Source organism: Barbus barbus, assembly GCF_936440315.1.
Source record: "Barbus barbus genome assembly, chromosome: 45".
Classification (NCBI taxonomy): domain Eukaryota; kingdom Metazoa; phylum Chordata; class Actinopteri; order Cypriniformes; family Cyprinidae; genus Barbus; species Barbus barbus.
Window position 1 is genome coordinate 21,430,724 of NC_136723.1, and position 22,770 is coordinate 21,453,493.

At 36.6% G+C, this 22,770-nt stretch overlaps 3 protein-coding genes across 3 annotated transcripts; 1 reads left to right on the forward strand and 2 right to left on the reverse strand.

The window, feature by feature from the left end:
- Nucleotides 1–376: 376 nt before the first annotated feature.
- On the reverse strand, nucleotides 377–8,916 carry LOC306864302 (chronophin-like). Its single transcript, XM_079408245.1, has 2 exons — nucleotides 8,204–8,916; nucleotides 377–943 (listed from the first exon to the last, which is right to left on the reverse strand). Exons 1-2 carry the CDS (start codon nucleotides 8,796–8,798, stop codon nucleotides 618–620), a joined length of 921 nt encoding a protein of 306 aa, XP_079264371.1. The 5' UTR covers nucleotides 8,799–8,916; the 3' UTR covers nucleotides 377–617.
- Nucleotides 8,917–9,649: 733 nt separating this feature from the next.
- Nucleotides 9,650–12,814, forward strand: setd9 (SET domain containing 9). The gene is made up of 6 exons (XM_079408251.1): nucleotides 9,650–9,985; nucleotides 10,061–10,329; nucleotides 12,073–12,196; nucleotides 12,281–12,396; nucleotides 12,483–12,588; nucleotides 12,660–12,814. Exons 1-6 carry the CDS (start codon nucleotides 9,891–9,893, stop codon nucleotides 12,745–12,747), a joined length of 798 nt encoding a protein of 265 aa, XP_079264377.1. The 5' UTR covers nucleotides 9,650–9,890; the 3' UTR covers nucleotides 12,748–12,814.
- A 1,022-nt stretch (nucleotides 12,815–13,836) lies between these two features.
- Nucleotides 13,837–22,744, reverse strand: mier3a (mesoderm induction early response 1, family member 3 a). The gene is made up of 13 exons (XM_079408250.1): nucleotides 22,722–22,744; nucleotides 21,722–21,746; nucleotides 21,430–21,575; nucleotides 21,045–21,179; nucleotides 20,484–20,604; nucleotides 20,295–20,368; nucleotides 20,037–20,106; nucleotides 19,626–19,768; nucleotides 18,996–19,077; nucleotides 18,805–18,899; nucleotides 18,314–18,441; nucleotides 17,479–17,624; nucleotides 13,837–16,391 (listed from the first exon to the last, which is right to left on the reverse strand). The coding sequence occupies exons 1-13, from the start codon at nucleotides 22,728–22,730 to the stop codon at nucleotides 15,970–15,972; spliced, it is 1,596 nt and encodes a 531-aa protein (XP_079264376.1). The 5' UTR covers nucleotides 22,731–22,744; the 3' UTR covers nucleotides 13,837–15,969.
- Nucleotides 22,745–22,770: the final 26 nt, after the last annotated feature.

Consider the following 22,770-nt stretch of genomic DNA (forward strand, 5'->3'; position numbering starts at 1 on the left):
CCAAATAAAAAAATTATATATAATTAAAAAATAAATAAAATAAAAAAATAAAATAAAAAACTTTAAAATGAAAAATAAAATTAAATAAATAAAAATGAAACCCCTTTATATATTCTTACCTTTCAGGAAAACTAAATAAAATGGGAGAAATTGGTGACCCTGGAGCAAAACGTCAGTCTTAAGTAGCACAGGTATATTTGTAGCAATAGCCATTGTATGGGTCAAAATTATCCATTTTCCAAAAATCATTAGGGTATTAAGTAAAGATAAATGTTCCATGCATCATAAATGCATCAAAACTTAATTTTTGATTAGTAATATGCATTACTAAGAACTTCATTTGAACAACTTTAAATGGCAATTTTCTCAATATTTTGAGTTTTGACTTTTTTTGCACCTTCAGATTCCAGATTTTCAAACAGTTGTATCTCACCCAAAAATTGTCCTATTTATCCAGCTTTCAGATGATGTATAAATCTCAACTTAAAAAAAAAGACCCTTATGACTGGTTTTGTGGTCCAGGGTCACATATATTTAAGTAGCATGTATTTAAGTGGAATTCTGTGGTCATTTCTTCAGACATCAGCAGAGCGTCCGGTTGAGGAACAGTGTAGTTGTCAGTCCTCCAGCGCCTGCAGGAAATCGGCCACAGACTCCATCACGTAATCAGGCACGCAGTGCTTCTGCTGCGGCTCCTGGCTGTCTCTATACGCGAGCGCTTCCTGCAGCGTGGAGACGCCCGTCAGCGTCAGCACCGTGGTCAGGCCGCAGTTGCTGCCGAACAGAACGTCCGTCTCCAGCCGGTCTCCGATCATCAGCGAGCTCGCCGGGTCCACACCAAACTGGCTGGCGATGCAGTCGAACATGAAGCGGTTGGGCTTCCCGATGACCGTGGCCTTCCTGCTGCTGGCCGTCTCCAGAGCGGCCGTGAGACTGCCGGACCCTGCGTCACAGTCACACTAGAGCTGCACCATTAATCAGTAAAAGATGGCCATCTCGATTCAAACACCCTCCTGATTTCATTTCTAAATGACAACGATTCGCTCGTGTCTATTAAACCTTTGAAAAAGTCATACTGAACCCTGTGTTTGAGCTTATCGATCCTGAAGTATCGATGAGAGACTCCAAAGTATCGATACTAAAAATATTGATATTAAGGTGTGTTTTATTTACCAGTGATTTTTAGGGTTGGGTATCGAAAACCGGTTCCATTTTAGAACAGGTTCCAAATTTCCAAGAACAGGGTTATTCGATAAAGCCTGGAGTTTTAGCCCGATTTAGCCCCGATTTCCCCCTCCTGAGAATCAGAGCAAAAATCTTGTCGAGCACCTCGATCGGTTCTGATGTTTAGCGCAGATTATCTGGTAATGTGAGGCGTTCACCGATCGTATTTTGCACCTCCAGATCTGCTCCGATCGAGGTGCTCGACAAGATTTTTGCACTGATTCTCAGGAGGGGGAAATCGGGGCTAAATCGAGCTAAAACTCCTGTAGTGTGAGCCTGGCTTTAGGATTTAAATCGGGATGATGACGGCTATATGGATTACGTCAGTACTTTCACAATAGCCAATGCACGACCACAAAACAGCTGCTGTACGGCTCCGTTGGATAGTGGAGACGGAGGAAACTGCTTCTTGATGTTTTGTAGTAACATATCTTGTAGTGTGCGATGAGCCATGATTTTTTTAAATCTTGTAGTGTGTAGCCTTAAAACGAATACAGTCAATTCACCCCCAATCCAGAAGGGGGCGTCCGCAGCAATGCAACGCTGTTTGATAACCGCCAGCAGAAGAACAGCAAATGCTGTGAGTTGCACGCTTAAAAACTAAGCACCCTAGACAGTGACCGTGTGCTGATTCTGAACGCGTCTCTCACATAGACTGACAAAGGAGTGTACTTTAGTTTAAAGGCTTCCGCACTCAACTGTTTGTGAAATGGAGCTTTGTGCTCGTGTATCCTACCTCTCATTCGGCACAAATCCAAATATTCCATAATATTTACATATTTGCGATGTAACGTATCTGAATGCTAAACTATTATTTATTATGTAAATTATAGGCTTTGTACTTCAGTCGCGATCCAACGGTGACACAGAGGCGGGTGCGCTGATGTTTGGCTCGCTGTATTTTATTTAGATTAAAGTACCAACTTTAGCAATGCTGGAACTGATGTGTGCGTGAGTGTAACGCGATCACTTCAACTGTTTCCTTATACCAGCAGAATCAACTTTAAACACTTATCGTCATAATGCATCACTGTATAAAGATCTGCTTTTATTTGCGTACAAATCACAATGAAATCAAAACATTTATAAAATAAAGAAAACAAACAGGATGTTGCTTTCTGTCATTTGAGTTTCCTTTCTGTGAACAAATTAAGCCCGTCACAAAAATGAACTGTTTGAATTCCTGTTGTACCGAAATCGTATCGAACCATGACCCCCGAACCGAGGTACATACCGAACCGTGACATCTGTGTACCGTGCCACCCCTGTGTGTACACGTTTAAGATTTGAGCGAAGACAATCTGCTAAGATTCTCCTTATGTGTGTGCTGCAACCAGATTTCATAATTGGTTTGGATTTTAAAACTCCTATAGTATAGTGTGAGCCGTGCATTTCGATTCTGCTTAACGATTCCTGCTAGGGGTGGGCGATATGGGAAAAATATCATATCACGATTTTTTTTTTAGAAATATCACGATTCACGATTTTATCACGATTCTTTGTCATGTTGGTTTTACTATTTTGGTTTTACAAGTTGTCTGAGCATTACAGCCAAACTAGAAAGACAAAGATGCATGGCAGATATTTAGGCCAAAGTGGGCGAAGATAAAAAATCTTTGTCATTATTTTATCTTTCTTATTAAAAAATAAGAATAAAGATACACATAATATACAAATAAAACAAACAGTGCTTTATTTTCAGGTACTATAGGTGTATTTAGCAGCATTCAATGAAATGAAATGAACAAATATAAAAATAAAACACTAGATAGACTGATTCCTAAATAAACTGTATTAAAGTTTTTCAGTCAAGAATAGTGAGTGATTTTTTTTCTTTGCGTTTTGTTAACGTTAAATGAATAGTTCCCCCAAAAATAAATATTCTGTCATCTGTCTGTCAATTCTGTCATAATGTTTTATACCATCATTTACTCAAAAGTTGTTTTAAACCTGAGTGAGTTTCTTTCTTCTGCTGAACATAAATGCTATTTTGAAGAAGGTGGAAAACCAAACAGTTGCTGGTCCTCAGGGACTTCCATAGGATTTTTCTTTCCTTCTATCAAATTCAATGTAGACCAGCAACTGTTTGGTTACCCTCATTCTTCAAAATATCTTATTTTGGGTTCAGCACAAGAAATTAATAGAGGTTTGGGACAACATGTGAGTGAGTAAATAATGACAGAAATTAAATTTTAGGGTGAACTATCCCTTTAATGACAGTCGACAGCATGTTTAGTGTCCTGTCCCTTTAAGAGCTGCACGCATCTAATATACAGGCACGCATCCGTTTCTCTCTTAACTATTTACTTTCATTTTAGAGATAACCAACTCAGTCTGTATGTAAACCTTGTGTGTTTTGACAGTATTAGCGCAAAATATAACTTAGTTGAGTAATCAGGCGCTCGCGCTGTTAGACAGGCTTTTTAGTGCGCGTGCTTCAGGTGTATGCGCTCAGAAAAAGCGCACGTCAGACCAGCGCGCGAATGAAACATTTAACCAGCAAGGCTTGTGTGCAAATAATGTACTATTGCGATCGCGAATAAGTGCAGTGTCCTGTCAGAGTAACTCTACTGCTGTATGTCGTGTTGTATATAGAGACGGAGGCGCCAGAACTGTATTTGACATAATGTGTGCTGTAGCGCGATACTACGATATTTCTTAAAAAGCAGATCGTGGAGACATTTTTATCGTCCACGATCAAAAATCGTCATATCGCACACCCCTAATTCCTGCATTTGCATTTTAATGCGATTTAAAATTATTTAAGAGCAGGAACGGAAAGAACTTGTGCCTTGTTAGCGTGCAGCCAAAGTCCCTTTCAAGGTAAGTCCGTTCACTCGGGCGCCATATTTGCAATATATTTTATCTAAATGAATGGGGGAATCCTGAAATCTCAAAAATGGCTCACTGAAATCGCGATTAAATTACATATTTCACATCAGCAACAAAATCTGAAATGAACTGCCCCATGAATGTTTTTTCTCATGCACAAAGAGCGTTTAAAAAGCTTATTTTTCAGGCTAGATCAGCCAATGCACATGTGTAGCTCCAACGCGCTTGTGACTGTGCACGCCCATCGGCTGCTCTAGCCTCAGGTTTCTATGGGAACCTTTTTTATTTTTGGTTTCTATGGGAACCGGAGCTTATAAGGCTGCTGCAGTGACGCGATGACTTTACCAATCAGTGATTGGCTCTTTCATTTAAAAGGCGGGACTATCCCACCATATTGCACGTTGCAGTTTCTCCCATTCATAAGTATAGGAGTGACCCATCTTTGTATTTCTATAGTCGTTGGTGCACCGGTCTCAGTGCAGGTTCCTGGTTTGTGTGCGTTCTCAAACATTTCCATGCTTTTCCACTGCAGAAAAAGTTGTTCCGGGCCAAAACTGATTTTTTTTTTTTTTCATATTTATCAACCAGTATGCAGAAAACCACGTCATCATATATCATCATAAACACAGCCGTTTTTGTCTTAAGTGAATGTAAACAGATGAGAAAGAAAACGCTTGTGTATGGTATTTTTAGATCTGCGTGCGTTCGGTATTAAAGAGACAGAAGTCTAATAAACGCACTAATTAATGTTAATCAAATTAAAAAAATCATTCACTGATCTTGACTGAATATGTTTAATAACTTTAATCTATATTTTAATTATGAAAAGAAATCTATGCAGTGTTTTTAAACTAATTACAGTACCGGAAATTTGGTTCAGTTGTATTTATGCTATTGCTAATTGATTTGTTTGTTCCCATTTTATTGCTGACTGTTTACTTTAACACTTTAATATTTGAAATTTATATTAGTGTAGCTGTTTTTGCGGTGGTATTTTTGTAAAAAGCATAGGCAAAAGTTATTTTGGTAGACTTCATGTTATTCAGCTGCAGCAGAATGCTTTGTAAAAAGACAGAATAAATGTTTGGTTGAATTTTTTATCTTATTGGATTCGAAACTACGAAGAATCGGAATTGATCAAATTCAAACAATACCCAACCCTATAACCTGTGTTAGCGAATAATTGTGTAGGATAGAACTATTTTCCTGCTCATCTGAACACAGAGCAAATGTTGCAAGGCAGAACCAACCAATCACAGAGAGCGTTCACTCTCTTCTGACAGTGCGTTCAAACCTCATTCACCGACGCTCATTGTGAATCAGACAATGTGTTTCTGACAGTCACCTTCTAGAGTCACTCAAAAAACAGGCCTAAAACAGCTCGGCAGAGCTAAAGCTTCAAACGCTTGAGGATGAGAGGAATGTTTGACAGATTTTAGACAGAATAAACCCCTTGAAAACATGTCCATGTCACATTTCACATCAAAATCAAAAGAAATAAAAAAATTGCAAAGTAATTTTCAGGTTTAAACACTTTGACCAATACATTTCCCTGTTTTTTTACTTACTTACTTACGTCATTTAGCAGACGCTTTTGTCCAAAGCGACTTACAAATAAGAAAAAGTAACTAAAACTAAAAAGTTACAACTCTATAAATACTATCTACCCACATATTTAAGAAAATAAATTAAATAAAATTAACATGCATATAACAACAACATTTCAATAATAAACATATCAATGAAAAAATTAAATAAAAAGCTACTACTATCCCTTGCCGGTGTCCCTGCCCGGTGGAGTCGCACGGTAGAGTCGATGGTCTTTACACTCTTTGGTCTTCACACTAAGAGGGCTTCACACGACGACTGCCGCGACCGCTGCCGCGGTATAATAACCTTCATTATACCAATCTAACAAATGATCATTTCAATTCAGCTGGACCCACTTTCCTGTTTATCAACTACAAATGGCCAAGCAAGTGCACACACTGACAAGATACACGATACAGTACGAGACCAAACGCGATTTCAGCAACTCTCATCCTAGTAAACAAATTTTGCATGACCCGTTCTAGTAGTTTATGACGACAATGTTTTCCAGGATTGGAATCAAGGATAGGACAATGTTTATAATATATGTGGGAACCATACATTCATTTATGTTTAAGCAATGGTTTGCATTGTGTTTTTAATGACAATTAAGCACATTTACACCCAAAACTCTCATTACTGTCATTAAACAAATGCCTTTAATGTTGATTTTTATATATGTTTGCATTACAGCAATGAGAGTGTTGTTGGATTGTCATTATTTTATTTTTTATTCTCTTATTTCTTTTTTTCCTGCTTATAGTTCCCATGATTTTAATAGCCATAATGCATAACAAATATTATATTATAAACAAACTGTTTATTTATTTATTTACAAGCAATGAGAGTTTTGGTGGAGAAAATGTTTGACATAAAAAGTATGTCAAAGCACAAAATGTTGTAATAGTCCTTCAAATAGGCTTTATTTCTTTTATTTAAAAAAGCTTAATTCTTCTATATTTGTAAAGTTGTTTTTTGTTTTGCTTTAAGAAATTATATGAATAGTGTATTTTACATTTTACACCCAAAACTCTCATTACTTTCATTTAAAAAAAAAAAAAAAAAGCTTTTAATTTATGTTGATTATAATGGAGAAAACAGTGTTGAATTGTCATGAAAAATAATAATAGTCCGAATGTAGGAAAATATTATATTTATAAATAAATTTAAAGAACATTTATTTTTTAAATTAAAAAATAAAAAAGTTGTTGGAAAAAAAAAAAGGTTGAATTGTCATGAAAATTATGCCAGAACGCAGAAAAATCTAAATGATCCTAAAATAGGCTTTATTTTCTTATTGCAAAAAAACAAAAAACATAAAAATTCTGCTTATAGTTACCATGATTTTAAAAGCCAGGATGCATAAAAATATTGTAACATGAACATTTATTTTGAGAGTTTTAGTGGAGAAAAGTGTTGAATTAACATCAAAATGATGTCAATGCAGAAAGTCATAATAGTTCTTAAAATCAGCTTTATGTTTTCAAAAAAAAAAAAAAAAAAAAACTTCCACTTTTGTCAGGTTTTATTTTGCTTTAAGAAATTATATGCATAGTGTATTTTAATGCCAACTAAGCAAATTTACACCCAAATCTGTGTCATTTTAATTAATGGTCATTGAAAAAAAAAAAAAAAAGTTCTTTAATCAATGCTGCAGATTTTAATGAATGAGAGAACAGATGTAATTCTTCAGAACAAATTTCGGCAATTGTTCATATTTGTAAGGTATTCCAGGACTGTGGGAACCCAATATTTTGCTTGAAGAAATTTCCGTTTGCATAATTACACCCAAAACTATAATTTGGGAACAAACCATGACAGCACATTATCACATAAAACATATAAACCACAGGCTACACCACTCCATATCAGCTTTTCACTTTTGATTTTGAGGTGATGTGTGACCTGGACATGTTTCATGACCAGTGCTGGCAAGGTTACTCTGGAAATGTAATAGGTTACAGATTACAAGTTACCCAATCTAAAATGTAATAAGTAGTGTAACTATTTCTATTACTTTATTAATGTAACTGATTACATTTCTAAATTCCTAATGTTTTCAACTGTTAATCATTTTCAGACATGTACTACCAGACTTTCAAAATCTTTCATCAATTGAATTAAGATTATAATTTAATTTTAAAGCACAGCCACCACAAAATCAGACTTTAGCGTTTTACTTTGAGATCATTCTGAGGTTAATACAGGTTTAAAACCATAACAAGAAATCGTTTAATAGTTATGATACTGATTTTAAAATCTAATCTTTGCATAGCTATGACAGAAAACAGCCTTGGAAAAACAGTTCATCTTAAAAAAATAAAGCACATACATAAAACAGTTATCAAACAATCATGTCACCTGAACTCCTGAAACATTAGGGTTTCATATTTTAGAGCAGTCACTGTAATTTATGAAAGAAATCAGCTAAATCTGTTATGTGGGTGTGTGGAAATATTCAGATAACCCATGACATCCACATTCTCTGCTTCTGATTTTAATAAGATACAGCATAAAAGCTTCCCTGATCCATGCACTAGTGCGAGACGAAACTTACCCGGGGTGACCCTGCCTCCTTTCAGCGGGTGCCAGGGGTCCGGGTCAGTGGCCAGGAACAGGCACTCAGAGTTCCTCAGGTAGCAGCAGGCTTTGGCGAGCTTCATGAAGGTGAAGTTCTCGTCGTATCCCACCAGCACCGCCTTCACATCCGGGTCCAGCGGGCAGGTGTAGATGCTGGCGCCCGGCTCCGCGTCCTCCTCCTCCGCCACCGGCACCCCGGCGTCCCGCAGCTCCTTCATCACCCCGCTGCAGCCGATCACGTACACCTTCCCCCGCAGCCGCGCCACGTCGCGCAGGTACGCCGCGGAGCAGTACGCCGAGCTGAAGATCTCCTCCTCCGCGACGTCCGCGAAGCCGAGGCGGCTGAACTTCTGCACGTAGTTCTCCCGCGGCCTGGTGCAGTTGTTGGTGACGAAGAACACGCGTTTGCCGCGCTGCTTGAGCAGACTGACCACCTCCGGAGCTCCGGTAACGGCCGTTTCTCCGTTCCAGATGACGCCGTCGCAGTCGAACAGCACGTTGTGTTGGGCGTCCAGCAGGTCCCGGATCTGAGCGCCGCGGAGCATCACGCAGCCGCCGCCGCCGTCTGCCATCCTGCTGGCTTGAGATCCTATGATGGAGACAAGCGACGAACTGTGTCTGTTTTAATCAAACGCGCTAAGAGGATCCCGTACGTTAACGGTTATAAACGCGACGCAGTAGAGCGGTTCACCAGCGCGTCCATCCCTGCTGCTGCCGGTGGAGGCGGGGCTAAAGGCGGTCCAATCACATTTTTGTATTTCGCAGAGGGCACGCCTTCTCCTCCGTACGCAATAGTGTCCTCCAATCAGAATGCGAGCAGATGCAAGTCACTGTGATCGATTATTATAGCAACATTTAGCATAGGACATGATTAATATGAAAACGGGTCTAATTAATAATGTTTACGGTTTATACGGTTTGGTCTCAGACTATGCATATTTAAAGGAGATTTTTGTCCGGTTTCAAAATAATTAGAATATTTAAAAAATAATTATTCTTAATAAAAAATATTAGATTTTAATTTTTATGTTATTTTATAATATTAAATGTATAATATTGTTACTTATTTTTAATTAAAATGTATAAAATATTATAAATGTTTACTTATGTATAAAAAAAATGTAACAAAAACCATACACACACATGTATGTGTAATGTGTATGTATCAATAGCTTTTCTGCATATATTATAAATTGTACAGATTTTTTTTCTGCTTTCCAAGTCTATTAATAATAATAATAATAATAGTTAAAAATTGTTACAGAGAGTTTTTACATACTCATGTCATGTTTTACATCTAAACAAATAAAGGAACATGTGACATCTTTCTACCGTGGCACCGGTCTCCTAAACGCTAGGTGGCGGTAGAGTAGAATAGCTTGGAGAAATCCGATTCATTTTCAGCGAGTCGATTCGTTTCATTGAACCAGTTCACAGAAGTCCCGGCGAGAAATTGAATGCCTTATTTTTGAAGTGAATAAATAAGTAGTTAAATGCCACTGTTTATCTCTATATTTCCGAACACATCATATAAATTATGTAAAGTGTTCACGCTCAGAGTCGAGCGTTTTATAAGCGCTAAGCGAATCGATTCAACCGAATCATCCAGAAGATTCACATTCGCAGGAACAGTAAGGCTGTTTGCACATGCAGCTCTGATGTAAATGATTAATATGATTAAAGCTCTTGCGCTCAGGTGGAAATCCTACAGGCACAGATTTGTCCCCTGGATAGCGCTAAATCTGCAGAAAAATGAGAGGTCAGGTTATAGTTCAGTCCGTGCTCTGCTTCAGATTCTGTTCAGTTACTGAGTTGAGTGCCTCTGTTTTCCCAGAACTCTTCGTCAGGTGAAGGATCGATCCCAGGACAAGTTACTTCAGGACGAGGAGGTGCTCGGGTCTCTCGTGTGTTTATTCACTCAGCTACTGAACCATGACCTGAAGAATCTTGGCGCTAATGTTGCTGATGAACGCAGCGCAGTGACGCGGAACACTCTGGGCTTCAGTGTCGCGCGGGAGCGCAGCTCTCTGCAGTTCGCGGGAAACGGAGTGTTTGTGACGCAGGGACGCGCGCCGAGAGGAACTCTTGTAGCGATGTATCCAGGTATCCTTTATGACGTCACGTGTCACTGTAACAATTCAGTTCATCTTGAAACAATACATAAACAACACACTCAATCTTCAAGAAACTGCTAAAACACATCTCTTCCATCATTATTTGACCCTCGAACTCTAGCACTCTATATTCTAATTCTATTTTATCTATTCTATATACTTGTTTACTGTGTGTGTGTGTGTGTATACATACAGTGTTGGGTGTAACACATTACAAGTAACGCGAGTTGTGCAATCAGATTACTTTTTTTAAGTAACTAGTAAAGTAACGCATTAATTTCCATAAAAAGTAACTAAGTAACGTAATTAGTTACTTTTTTGGGGAGTAACGCAATATTGTAATGCATTACTTTTAAAAGTAACTTTCCCCAACACTGTGTGTGTGTGTGTATATATATATATATATATATATATATATATTATATATATATATATAACTATGCTATGTGTTCTGCGTTAGGCTAACTGAGACTTGTTATAGCACTTGCATATCATTGCTTCCATTGTCCTCATTTAGATAATTAGCTTTGGATAAAAGCGTCTGCTAAATATAAATGTAAGTATTATTATTATTATTATTATTATTACATATTATCATTATTTAATACAATTCATATTACTGTTTCAAATCTTTATGTAACTGAATAAAAAACTAAAACTGACAATATTTTTAATAGTGATTAATGCAACATTTCTCTTTTCAAACAATTTTTAGACATTTTATGCATACATTTCTTATGCAATTTCATATTTGTGATAAAACAATGTATCCAGTTATCCTTTATGACGTCATGTGTCTCTGCAACACTTCAGTTTAGATTGATTTCAGGCATCTTATATAAATTATAAAGAATAATATTTAATTACTATTTTATTTTAAAATAATGATAATTAATATTATTAAATGCTATATTAATATTATGAATATTATTACAAATATGACATTATTACAAATTATTATTATTAATGTTACTACCACTAAGAATAACAATTATAAGTAGTAGAAGTAATAATTATTGTTTAAAATGATTCATGTTATTAATGTTTTACAACTGTATTGGTGACTTTAGTAGTTGCATAATAAATAAATATTTATAATATTAATAATTGTTATTTAAAATTAATTATTAACGTTAACAATTATAATAATTATTGTAATTAAATAGTAACAATTAATAACAATTATTATTAATTCATTATTTTATTATTATTAATATATAATAAATAATATTTTATGTTTAATAGATACTTATTAATATTAAATGATATATTAATATTAAAATATATATTACATTATCATAAATATTAATTGTTATTAAATAATATATTATGTTTGGATAATTAATAACAATAATTTTTTATTTAATACATAATAATTATTCATATTAAATAGTATATTAATATAATTATAAATATTACTATACATAATAATAATAGTAGTAGTAGTAGTAATCATTTTTAATTTGTTTCATACTATTAGTGTTTTAAAAACAATGCACGATTTTATTGTTTTCAAATAATTTCTATGAATTTATGTCTACATCTCATGCAATTTCATAATAATGAAGGTCAGGTTATTACTGCTGTCCTGTAGTTTTCCTTAGTTATTAAAACCTGAATTTATTTTAATCTTTTAATTGACTTCTGTCTGTCATCAATATTAATGTTACTTGCACTGATCTGTCTTTAGTCAGTTCATCGTAAGAATGCTGCTGATGTTCTCCTTTCACAGGAACCATCTATCAGGCGGATGAGCCCATCTTCTTCCAGTCGATCAGAAATCCGTTTATATTTAGATGCATCGACGGCGTTTTGATCGACGGCAACGACAGAGCGATCTCTAAGACAGTGTACCGGTGAGCAGCAGCGTTCAGAGCATTCAGCATTATGAAGTGCAGAACACACAGACACAAATCAAACGTCTTGACTGATGAACACAGATCGTGTAGCGGACGGGACAGACTCGGCCCCTTTCTTCTGAGTGACTGCTCCTGGCTGACCTCTGACCCCGTCAACCCTCTCGCAGTGGGACAGTACGTCAACAACTGTTCTAACGGTCAGTCAGCTTGATTACAGTTTGTACCATCCACAGTTATAAAGGAAAACATAAGACTATTAAGTGTCTTGTCTTGTCCTCCACAGAAAAAGCAGCGAATGTCTGCTATCAGGAATATGACGTGCCAGATGCGTTTCCTCTTGAGCTCCGCCAGTTCCTGCCTAATGTCAACTACAGAGCTGATACTCAAAGGCAAGATTTCATATGCCATTATTATTATTAGGACATAATTACTGACATTCATCTGTCTGTTTCTATTTCAGACCTTTGCGCTGCGTAGTTCTCGTGTCACTGAGAGATATTAATTGTGGTGAAGAGCTCTTCTCCAACTACTACACAATTGTGCATTAAGCAGGTTTTATTTTTGAAAAAGTTTGTATTATACATATAAAACTTGAAATAAATTATTTTCTAAAGCAAAGCGGGGTGTATAGTTGGGTTTCCAGTCTAATAGTTCTTTTGTTAGTATTTAATTTGAGCATTTAGTGCATAAGAAACATGAAGGAATTTGTCTTAAAGGGATAGTTCACCCAAAAGTGAAAATTCTGTCACTAATTACTCACCCTCATGTCGTTCCAAACCAGCAAGACCTCCGTTCATCTTCAAAACACAAATTAAGATATTTTTTATGAAAGCCGAGAGCTTGATTTTTCTCAAAATTAACTTTGCTGACTTCGTCGAATTCAAACAGGTGTAGCTCAGTCATTTTTCATCCACTTCCAACAAATCATAAATACTTTTGAAGGTCTTTTCTTCACTTCATAGATTTAAAGGAATAGTTTACCCAAAAAATGTGTTTGTTGAAAATCTGTGATCAGGGGAGAAATCCGCACGGATCAGCACCATTTACAAGCCAAAACGGCTCTAAACAAATATGTGGGTGAATTTTAATGTGAGGACAACAGCTGATTGAATTTTTCACTGGAGGAAGCATTATAATGGACTCATATTTGTTTCTTACAAACACACCACTTTTGGCTTCACAAGATGTTAACTGATGGACTGGTGTGGGTTATTGTGATGTTTTTATCAGCTGTTTGGACTCTCATTCTGACGGCACCCATTCACTGCAGAGGATCCATTGCTGAGCAAGTGATGGAAAGACATATCTATTTCTTTAATATTTTACCCGTAGTGTCTCAACTCAAAGTGAAACAGTAAGTTCTGATGTCTTTTTGTGAAAGAACATCTGCTTTGAAAACTAGTTTTCCTGAGATGTTTACTTATCTGTTCCTCTTTCCATAAAATTAGCATATCACAAGTTTATGAAAACATAAGCTAAATCAAACTCCTTAGTTTCCTTTTGATCAGATAATTAAACTGTGCCCTATACCACAGAAATTTGAATTACATCAAAAAAAATCAATGATAATATATAAATGAGCATCCAGAGGCATCGAATTTGATCAACTATTTGGATAAACTCATCAACACGGTTATAATATCTCCAGAACTTTATTTCTGGAACGGTTTGCCAGTTAAGTACAACATAAAATACAAAATAAAACCAACAAAACAAGAACAGTGTCTATGTACAAACATTAAGAATGATAAAATGTCCTTTTCCAATATTAATTGCCGTTTGATTGTCTATTTAACACTATGATCTTATTACATCAAAATATGTCGAAAAACTGAACTTTACCTAGTAACTTTCCCCCCTCCAAAAAGCATAAAAGTGAATGAAAACATAAAAATAAAGCAAAACATTCCAAAGATAAAAGGAAGGTTTTTCAATATACATTTTTTTCCCTGGAAGCAGACAACCATTACTACATTACAATTTCAATTTTAAGCCATTAACTTTTTTTTTTTATACAAACTTTGGACATAAATTACTGCACCAACACAATTTCCTAAAGCTCTTTTCGATTCTTGGAGGAACAGAAGAAATGAATTGCACAACCTACAGGACTGAATTGGAGAATATTGTATTTAAATCGATCAATACACATCCTTCAAGTATGTCAAGACAAAAAAAATAAAAATGAGGATTCTGGCCGCGGGTACGAGGAAACACGATTTTACAGACACAGCACGAGCCGTCCAATAGATCGCCGTCCTGAACACCCTCCCAAGCGTTTCCAGGTCGATTCAACATGCAAGTTTTGAATGAGGGTTAAGGCAACACTGCAAACCGGGCTTCTGCCTTAACCGAGAGACATTCGAGTTCAGTAAATCCCTAAGATGTGATAATACTGTACATTCAGCTAGCGCCGTTACTTCCTGTGAAGACAACGGTGGCCCTTCGTCTCCAGCGGAGAGGAGGACGCCGTATTTCACTCGTGTACAGAACGCTAACACACTACACCCACTTGCAGTTGAGTGAATAAATAAATAAATAACTCTCTTCTTAAGCAAATCTCCTATGAGGAAAAGCGTCGAACGAACTGTAAAGCAAGTCGAGAAGGCATTCTTGTGGCATACGCAGACTCGAAAGCGAGTCTTCAAGTTGAAGTCTGTTTGCAGAGGAAGAAAAAAAACAGGAAGGTATGTCAGGTATCTGTACATATTTACAAATTATTGCCATACGAAAGCGTGTAAAGTAAAACTCGGAAAAGCTGGAAAAACAAGCAAACGAGGTCCGAAATGATCCGTTTCATCTGCAAGCGATTCTCGATGCATAGATAAACGTCAGGTCAGTGCTTGCAGCAAACGAACGCCGTGCCGGGCAGCGATGAACAGAAAAATTTACAACGTTGCATAATCGGTCACTGAAGGGAACAGACGGGTAAAACTGCGGACCAGTTCTGTTCACGCGGCGAGGAATCCCTGCAAAACGTTTTTTCAATAAATAGTGATCTGGAAATATTGAAATTAACAAAAAAAACAAAAAAAAAAAACAACATGTGCCAGTTTCTCACAACCATTTCGGGAAACAAAACTACCATGATGCAGTCCAATGGTCTTCATTGCAATAAATACGCCAAACGCCGACTGCTAAACTAAAGCAAGAGGAACACTAATAAATATGCGTAGAAGTAGAAAAAATACAATTCAATCACACACGTCGTAATACCTCTATTGTATTTAGGGCCTATATATTTGCTAGAAGCACTTTCACACTCAATTGTTCGTAGGTTTGTTTTTGCAGTCCGCCAACATAGCAGAAAATCTCCCAGGGCTGAACTTCTTCTGGGTTCTTGTGCTCAAAATGGTGCGAAACGAAACAAAGTGGTCGTAAATGCCGTTCAGACGAAGGCTGAGCTGAGTAAACACTGATGGGAACCACAGAGGAGAGGCTGAGCTCACAGCCAGTAATCATGGCTTAGAAAAACCCCTTGCCCTCGGCCCAAGTATGCCAGTTCAGTTTTCCACAGTATTCGGACATAGACACGTTTATGACACTTCCAAAAATTCAAGACTGGAAAATAAATGGCTGTATTAACTCTTGAGAAATCAAGATTTAGGTCTGTACAATTAGACATCACTGATGTCATAGTAAAAAAAAAAAAAAAGATCAATCTGTACATATATACACGCGTATATAATCAGGAAAACAAAAAGCAAATATGCGCAGGAATATGTACATGTTTGATTGCAGCTAGTCCCGTGAGCGTTGGCACGCTCGTGTTACTCCGACTGTAGCGCCGTGTGCTGATGTAGTGTGTGCGCTCCCATGTAGCTGCCCGCCTCGCCGAAGTCACTGACCGAAACCGCCATTTTGGCACTTGTGATGTGGTGCGTACGGCCCTCGAAATCCATGCCCATGCTCCTGTTGTCATTTATGAAGGGTTCCGACAGGCCCATCTTCAGCCGCTTAGCCGGGGGCCGCTCGCAGTCCTCGCCACACACGTTGATTTGGCCGAGGTCCGAGTGGTAGAAGCCTGTTTCCAGCAGGTTGAGGCAGTCTCCGTCTCCGTTGCTGGAGTAGTTTAGTGGCTCTTCGTGGCTCAGGGATCCACGGTGCAGCCCGTCTAGCGAGGAGAAGTTGTAGGAGTCTAGACAGCTCACGTCTGCGGGGTTACACACCGACGCCACTGTGCTCGTCAGCGCTGCAGGAAGTAGTAAAGGTTAGACTCATCTGCTCACCATTTTTGAGCAAAACATTTTTTTTTTTATTATTCCAATTTAAAATAACTGTTTGCTATATGTTGTAAAATGTTATTTGATTTTATCTGTGAATTTTCAGCTTCATTACTCCAGTCTTCAGTGTCACATGATCCTTCAGAAATCATTCTAATATACTGATTTACTGCCCAAGAAATATTTATTATCAATGTTGAAAAGTTGTGCTGCTTCATATTTTTGTGGAAACAGTGATTCTTTTTCAGGATACTATAATAAACAGAAAAGTTCAAAAGAACAGCATTTATTTGAAACAAATGTATTTGCTGGTACTTTTGATCCGTTTAGTGTATCCTTGCTCAAAAATATTAATTACTTTCCAAAAAATAAAATAAAAACGACCCTCAAATTAATGAGAGCTGATTGTTTTTTTTGTTTTCACAATACTTATTCAAAATACTCATTACATAGTTGTAATTACTTTTGATTAAATATTATAATATGTATATATATAAATAATCTTTATATATTAAATTACAGTTTTTTTAAATAATCAAAAGAAATAAACAGCTATTTCTTTTGATGAAATATTATAAAACAAATGACCCATAATAATATACATTTAATATATAGAAAAATTAAAGGGAGCCGATTCCTCTTTTTTTCAATATTTAGTCAGATATTGTTAAGTCCTTCGCATATTTGGTTCCCATATTTAGTTAGACCCCCCCCCCCCTCCCATTTTTTTTATTCAATAATAAAAAGTCAGATGTCAGGAAATTTTGTCGGAAAGACTGGCTCAGCCAATGGCCGATAAATTAGTCTTATCACTTTTAGTATTTTATTTATTGAACACTGGCATCTTATTTTGCAGCTGTAGTTAAATATGTATAAAACCAATAAGCCACTACAAGCAGTTCATTACAGTCACCTTACTACAGTTTAAGGTCCCTATTATCACACTAAGCATTACTGTAACACACTGGCTTATTGCCTTAAACATTAATAGTCTGACTTCAAAGAATTAAAACAGTAATGAAATAAAAGCATGCGTAAAAACCTTTAGTAACGTACCGGAGAGGTCACTGGCTGTGATGGAGTTGAGCAGGTTGAGCTGTTGCTCGGTTGGAGGCTCTATCCTGCCGCTGCTGCTGGAACACACAGAAGCAGATCCATCCACCAAACCCTCGGCCTCATCCACCAACCGGTCCATCAGATCCCTGCAGAGGAAATTAGCCTTCAAAGCTCAGGAGAACTGGGCTAGGCTCACCAAGAAAAATATCTAATACTTTGTATCAAGTTCAAGGTTGGGAATCGAAAATCAATTCCAGTTCCAGAATCGAATACTTAAGGTCAGGAGTTGGATGCTTGTCGTAAAATTTCAATTTCAATTCCACCTATCAATTCCTGTGTGCACATCTTTTATTTTAGGTGGTGAAAAGGGGCTGTTAAAAATGTAGCCATTTCTCTTTGAATCATTCATTCAAGAGATTCATTCAAAAACACTGATTCACCCAGTAATGAAACAAATCTGGACCGAGTCACTGAATCGTTCCATTCATAAATTCCATGAGATTTTGTTTAGTTGTCTAATATTTATTATTCTTCAGAACTGTGAGAGAACTACATCCTCCATTAAAAAAATAAAAGTCTCAATTTATCCAGATTCGTGTAGCTCCGTCTTGCACACAAAATTATGTAGCTGGCTGATTTTTGTTCATAATATTCAACAGCAATTAAACGCTTTGCAAAAACAGACACAGAATAAATATGTTTGATATCTAAATGTTTGACTTCAGTTTTTTTAAACCACATTGGAATCTGAATTGATCAAATTCAAACGATACCCAACTCTATTCACACTGAACATTTTAACATCCACTCAACAGAAGATCATTACGAAACTCACGTAACGCCTGGATAACTGCTGAACTTCTTCTTCCCGAATCGGTTTTGCTGGACGAAAAAGTCGAATCGCTCGGACTTCTTCCACATGTAGTAAAACGCAACACATTCTGCCACCGTTCGTGTGGTGACCTTGAAAGAAAAGTTACATGCAGATAAATAATCAAGAATTATTGGAGCAATATGATGCAACACAATGTTTCTGCTTGCATAAAGGCTGTGAACACTCTGTAAAATCATTTCAATGACATTATAGCCTGACATTTTGTAATCCAATCAAATCCCAATGGAAAAAATAAAGACCCACCCTACATTATTTTCCATAGAATATTCATCATAATTACGAAAATTCATTAGTTTTACTTAGAAAAGCATGTGTGCCATCTGAGCAAGAATGACATCTGAATTATGTAAACACTGACTCAAAACTGCATTTAAATATCAAAGACAACCATGTTTAGTATCAAAAATGCAGGAGAAAAGACGGCATCTTACTTTGTGTTTCTGGATGAGGTGGAAGTTCTTCTCGTACAACAGAAGAGCGTGTTCAAAATTCCGACATTCCTCTTCAGACCACGGGAGCATCTCGTCTAAATAATAACATTTACATAATTAGATTTTTCAACATGCAGTTCAACAAGCCTACGTCACAAAACAAGCATAACTACGGCAATATTTCCACTTACCCTTTGAGCATTTGTCGTTGCTGCGATACCGTTCAAGAGCTTCCTGGATGTTGTAGTTACACTTCAAAAGCTCATATAAAGCCTGGAGAAAACAAACAGGTTAGTTAACCCAAAAAACGCCTACTGAACATTTTCTAAGGTCTCTAAATGATCAACATGACCAAACCTGTTGCACACAATCTCCTACATGACTTGTGTCATCTGATTGATAGTTTTTTAGCAAATAAAAGCTCTTTTAGTGTAATTGTCCAAATGTCCACCTTCAGCTAGTGCTTCACGTGTCTTTTTGCTGTCAAATCTTTACTGATTTTTATAAAGTAAACGTAAAAATAAGAACGTTTGTTTCCAGAAGCTTTACTTTCACTGTTCTTCAGTGGAGGAATGATCTTCCCAAGCCTCCAAAACATCTCACATCTTCTGAGGAGCGTTTATTAGATTGTGTGCATTTTCAATAAACTGTTCATTAAATACATTGACCATTATTACATATGTGAGGCATTACAGGGTTAAGTGTTATTAATAACAGCACTATGAGTGTCGAAGTGTTCGGCCAATCTATTTAATGGACAGTCAACAGCCCATCAGGGGTAACAAATGTGTTATGTAAAACTACAGATCTGTGATCTTCACCTGCTCGTTGTCTTTGACCAGAGAACATTTGCCGTCTCCGTCCATCTTTCCATCCGCACTCAGAGCATCCTGCAAGAAGCTTTTGACTTTTGACTCGGGTAAGATATCTGGCTGCCAAAGCAACTGATCTTCCTCTGCGTATACTGAAATACACATTCAAGGAAAACCTGCATCATAATACTTTTCTACATCTCCAAAAAAGCTTTTCTGCTTGCATAAAAACTGCGCAGATGGTGAAAAATTATTTCAGTGACATTTTTCAGCATATCAAATCCCAATGAATAAACTCAAGTCTCACCCTACATTATTTAGCACAGAATATTTCACTAAGAAACATGTTTCATGTTGTATTTAACATTGGTGGCTTAACACTGAATTCTGTCTTACTCCAATTAAATATCGAAGACTCACCTTTTTCATGGTCATTATAACAGGTGAGAGCAGGAATTTCTGCCTGATATTCAGATCCCACCATGATCTCCTGTGAAAACACAAATTAATATAATATACATTCATTGAGCTTTGTCCGACACACATAAATGCTAAGAAACAATCCCTTTTAAACTCAAACTTTGAATAAGACTGTAAATAATCTATTATATCTGACTCTAGACTACAATAACAAAGCCTAGCCTATCGAAAAAACATCTAATAAGTTATCGTCCTCACCTTGCGAGAGTCTTCAGGATTCAAACCATCATCCTCACCCTCAGATTCTTTGTCTCCATCGTAAATCGTATTCGCTGGAAAACAAACAACAGAACTGAACTCTACAGAAAAACCAGACTCGTAATGGAAACTGGAGGACAGACTGCACAACTGTAAGCGATAGCAAAGGTAAACAACATCTGTGCTTACAGCGAAGAGTCCTGGGGAAGAAATCATTGGTTTCGTGTGACGTCACAGACGGTGTGAGGTCATCGGCAGAAGATTGTGTTTCTTCATCGTCTCCAGAGAGCAGATCTTTAGCGATTTCCTCCTGTTACGAGAAAAGATGCCATGTAACAATGTCAATGAACAGCAAAAAAAAAAAAAAAAAAAAAATTTTTTTACATACTTTTATTAACCAAGAATGGATTAAATAAGTCAAAAGTGACAGTAAAGACATTCATAAAGTTACTAGATTTATATTTCAAATAAATGCCGTTCTTTTGAACTTTCTATTCAAAGAATCCTGAAAAATAAAATGCATCATGGTTTCCACAAAACTATTGGGCAGCACAACATTTTTCAACATTTCAAATAATCAGAAATGTTTCTTGGGCAGCAAATCAGCACATGAGAGTGATTTCTGAAGGATCATGTGACACTGGAGTAATGATTCCGCTTACTGACTGTGTGTATTTGAAGAAGCTAGTCATCCAAAAAATTAAACAATCTTAAGATCTTGTTACAACTATCTATACTTTAGTGGCTTACTTTATCTAACGTCATATCGGGCAGCTCATCAGTCAGCTCTACAGACGAACTGTCCGCACTCGACCCTCCGACAGAAATGTCTGCAGCTTCATATCTGTACAACGCCAGCAGCTCTTCCAACGGCATGCTCCCCTCCTGAGACACAGACAGTTAACTCCACGGTTTATCACTGCAAACAATTCAGAGAACTACAGACGCACAATATGTGCGAAGACATCAGTTCTGGATGATATTAACCAATAATAATACACTGATAATGTACACAATTTGTGTTTTGATAATCTCAGCCTGGTCATATTTGTTATTAGCCACAATATAAAAATAATCACAATCCCTAAATTAAATCGACGTGTGTTGGACAAAAAAAAAAAAAATCAAGGCAAACCTTCTCCAGATCAGCGATTTCCGAGCTCCCGCTTGACTCGCCCTCCCTCATCTCCTCTTCCTCTAACGTACGCTCATCATCGAATTCGTGCACCAGCATTTCTGCCGTCGGGTCAAAATCGTGATCTTCCGATGACAAAGAGCCAACTGAAATGATCAAATTAAAAAATATATATTTAATTTTATGCATAATTTATATATTTAGTATTCAATTATATTTATAATGTACATTACAAACATACAATATATAATTATTAAACAGACATTATCAAATAAATTCAGAGGAAATTTACCTGGGCTTGTACTTCCCAAGGAAGCCTGAAATATCAAAAGGAAAAAAATACATGAGATGTTTAGGGAATTTACAGCATAATGAAGAATAGTGGTTAACCATAGGCTGTAATTATTATGTTTGCAAAACTATGGGATGCATTTCAAAATGTGTAATACGTTTTTTTTTGTTTTGATGAGAGTGACAGCTAATAATAATCACAACAGTTTTACTGTAGTAAAGCTCATTTTAAAGTACTGTTACCATAGTAATTATTTGTAAGTAACAAGAGTATGAATAGTAACTTATATATTAATAATATGCTTCGCACCCATGACAGTCCAATGAACGTTAATTAAATTTAACTAAAATTAAATCAACCAAAACTGTCACCGACTATAAAGATATTTAAATACACAAAAAGTATTCTTAAAAAAATACAAGAAGTGACTCACAATTTGTATGTTTTAGTAACATAATTTATATTTGAAAATGATAAACAGAATATACAACAGAAGCCGTTTGTGAGGGTCACTGACAAGTCAAAGCAATATTTAGTATTTATTCAGAGGTTCCGAGTCTCTTATAAAAATAATACGTTTTATAAAAAATTTAAAAAAAGGAAAAAATAAATAAATGGTTCGTCACTTCACAGCATCAATCCGTTACAGAAGTATTTAGTCGAAAAACCGGGAATAACAGAAAAGTAAAAATATGAAAAAAGGACTAAATAAAATAATTAGCTGCCTCACGACTAACTAACCATCGCGGCGCGCTCGACGCTCGCGCCGCAGTGAGATCTGACGCCAAATATCGCAACACTCGACGCTAAAAGAGGCCCCATCGACGTTTTAAACACTCGTTATGACGGCCAAAACCGTTCTAATCTGCACAAAACCAGCCTTTATCCAAAGATAAGACATTAGTACATATAATCAGATATAGAAATCCCAAACTAATGTATTCTGGTAAGAGAAATTAACGACCAAAATATGACGCCTTCCCCCTATTTTCCAACTTACCTCCGCCATCTTGGTACCTTTCGGCTACTAAACTGGTTTTACGACGGAG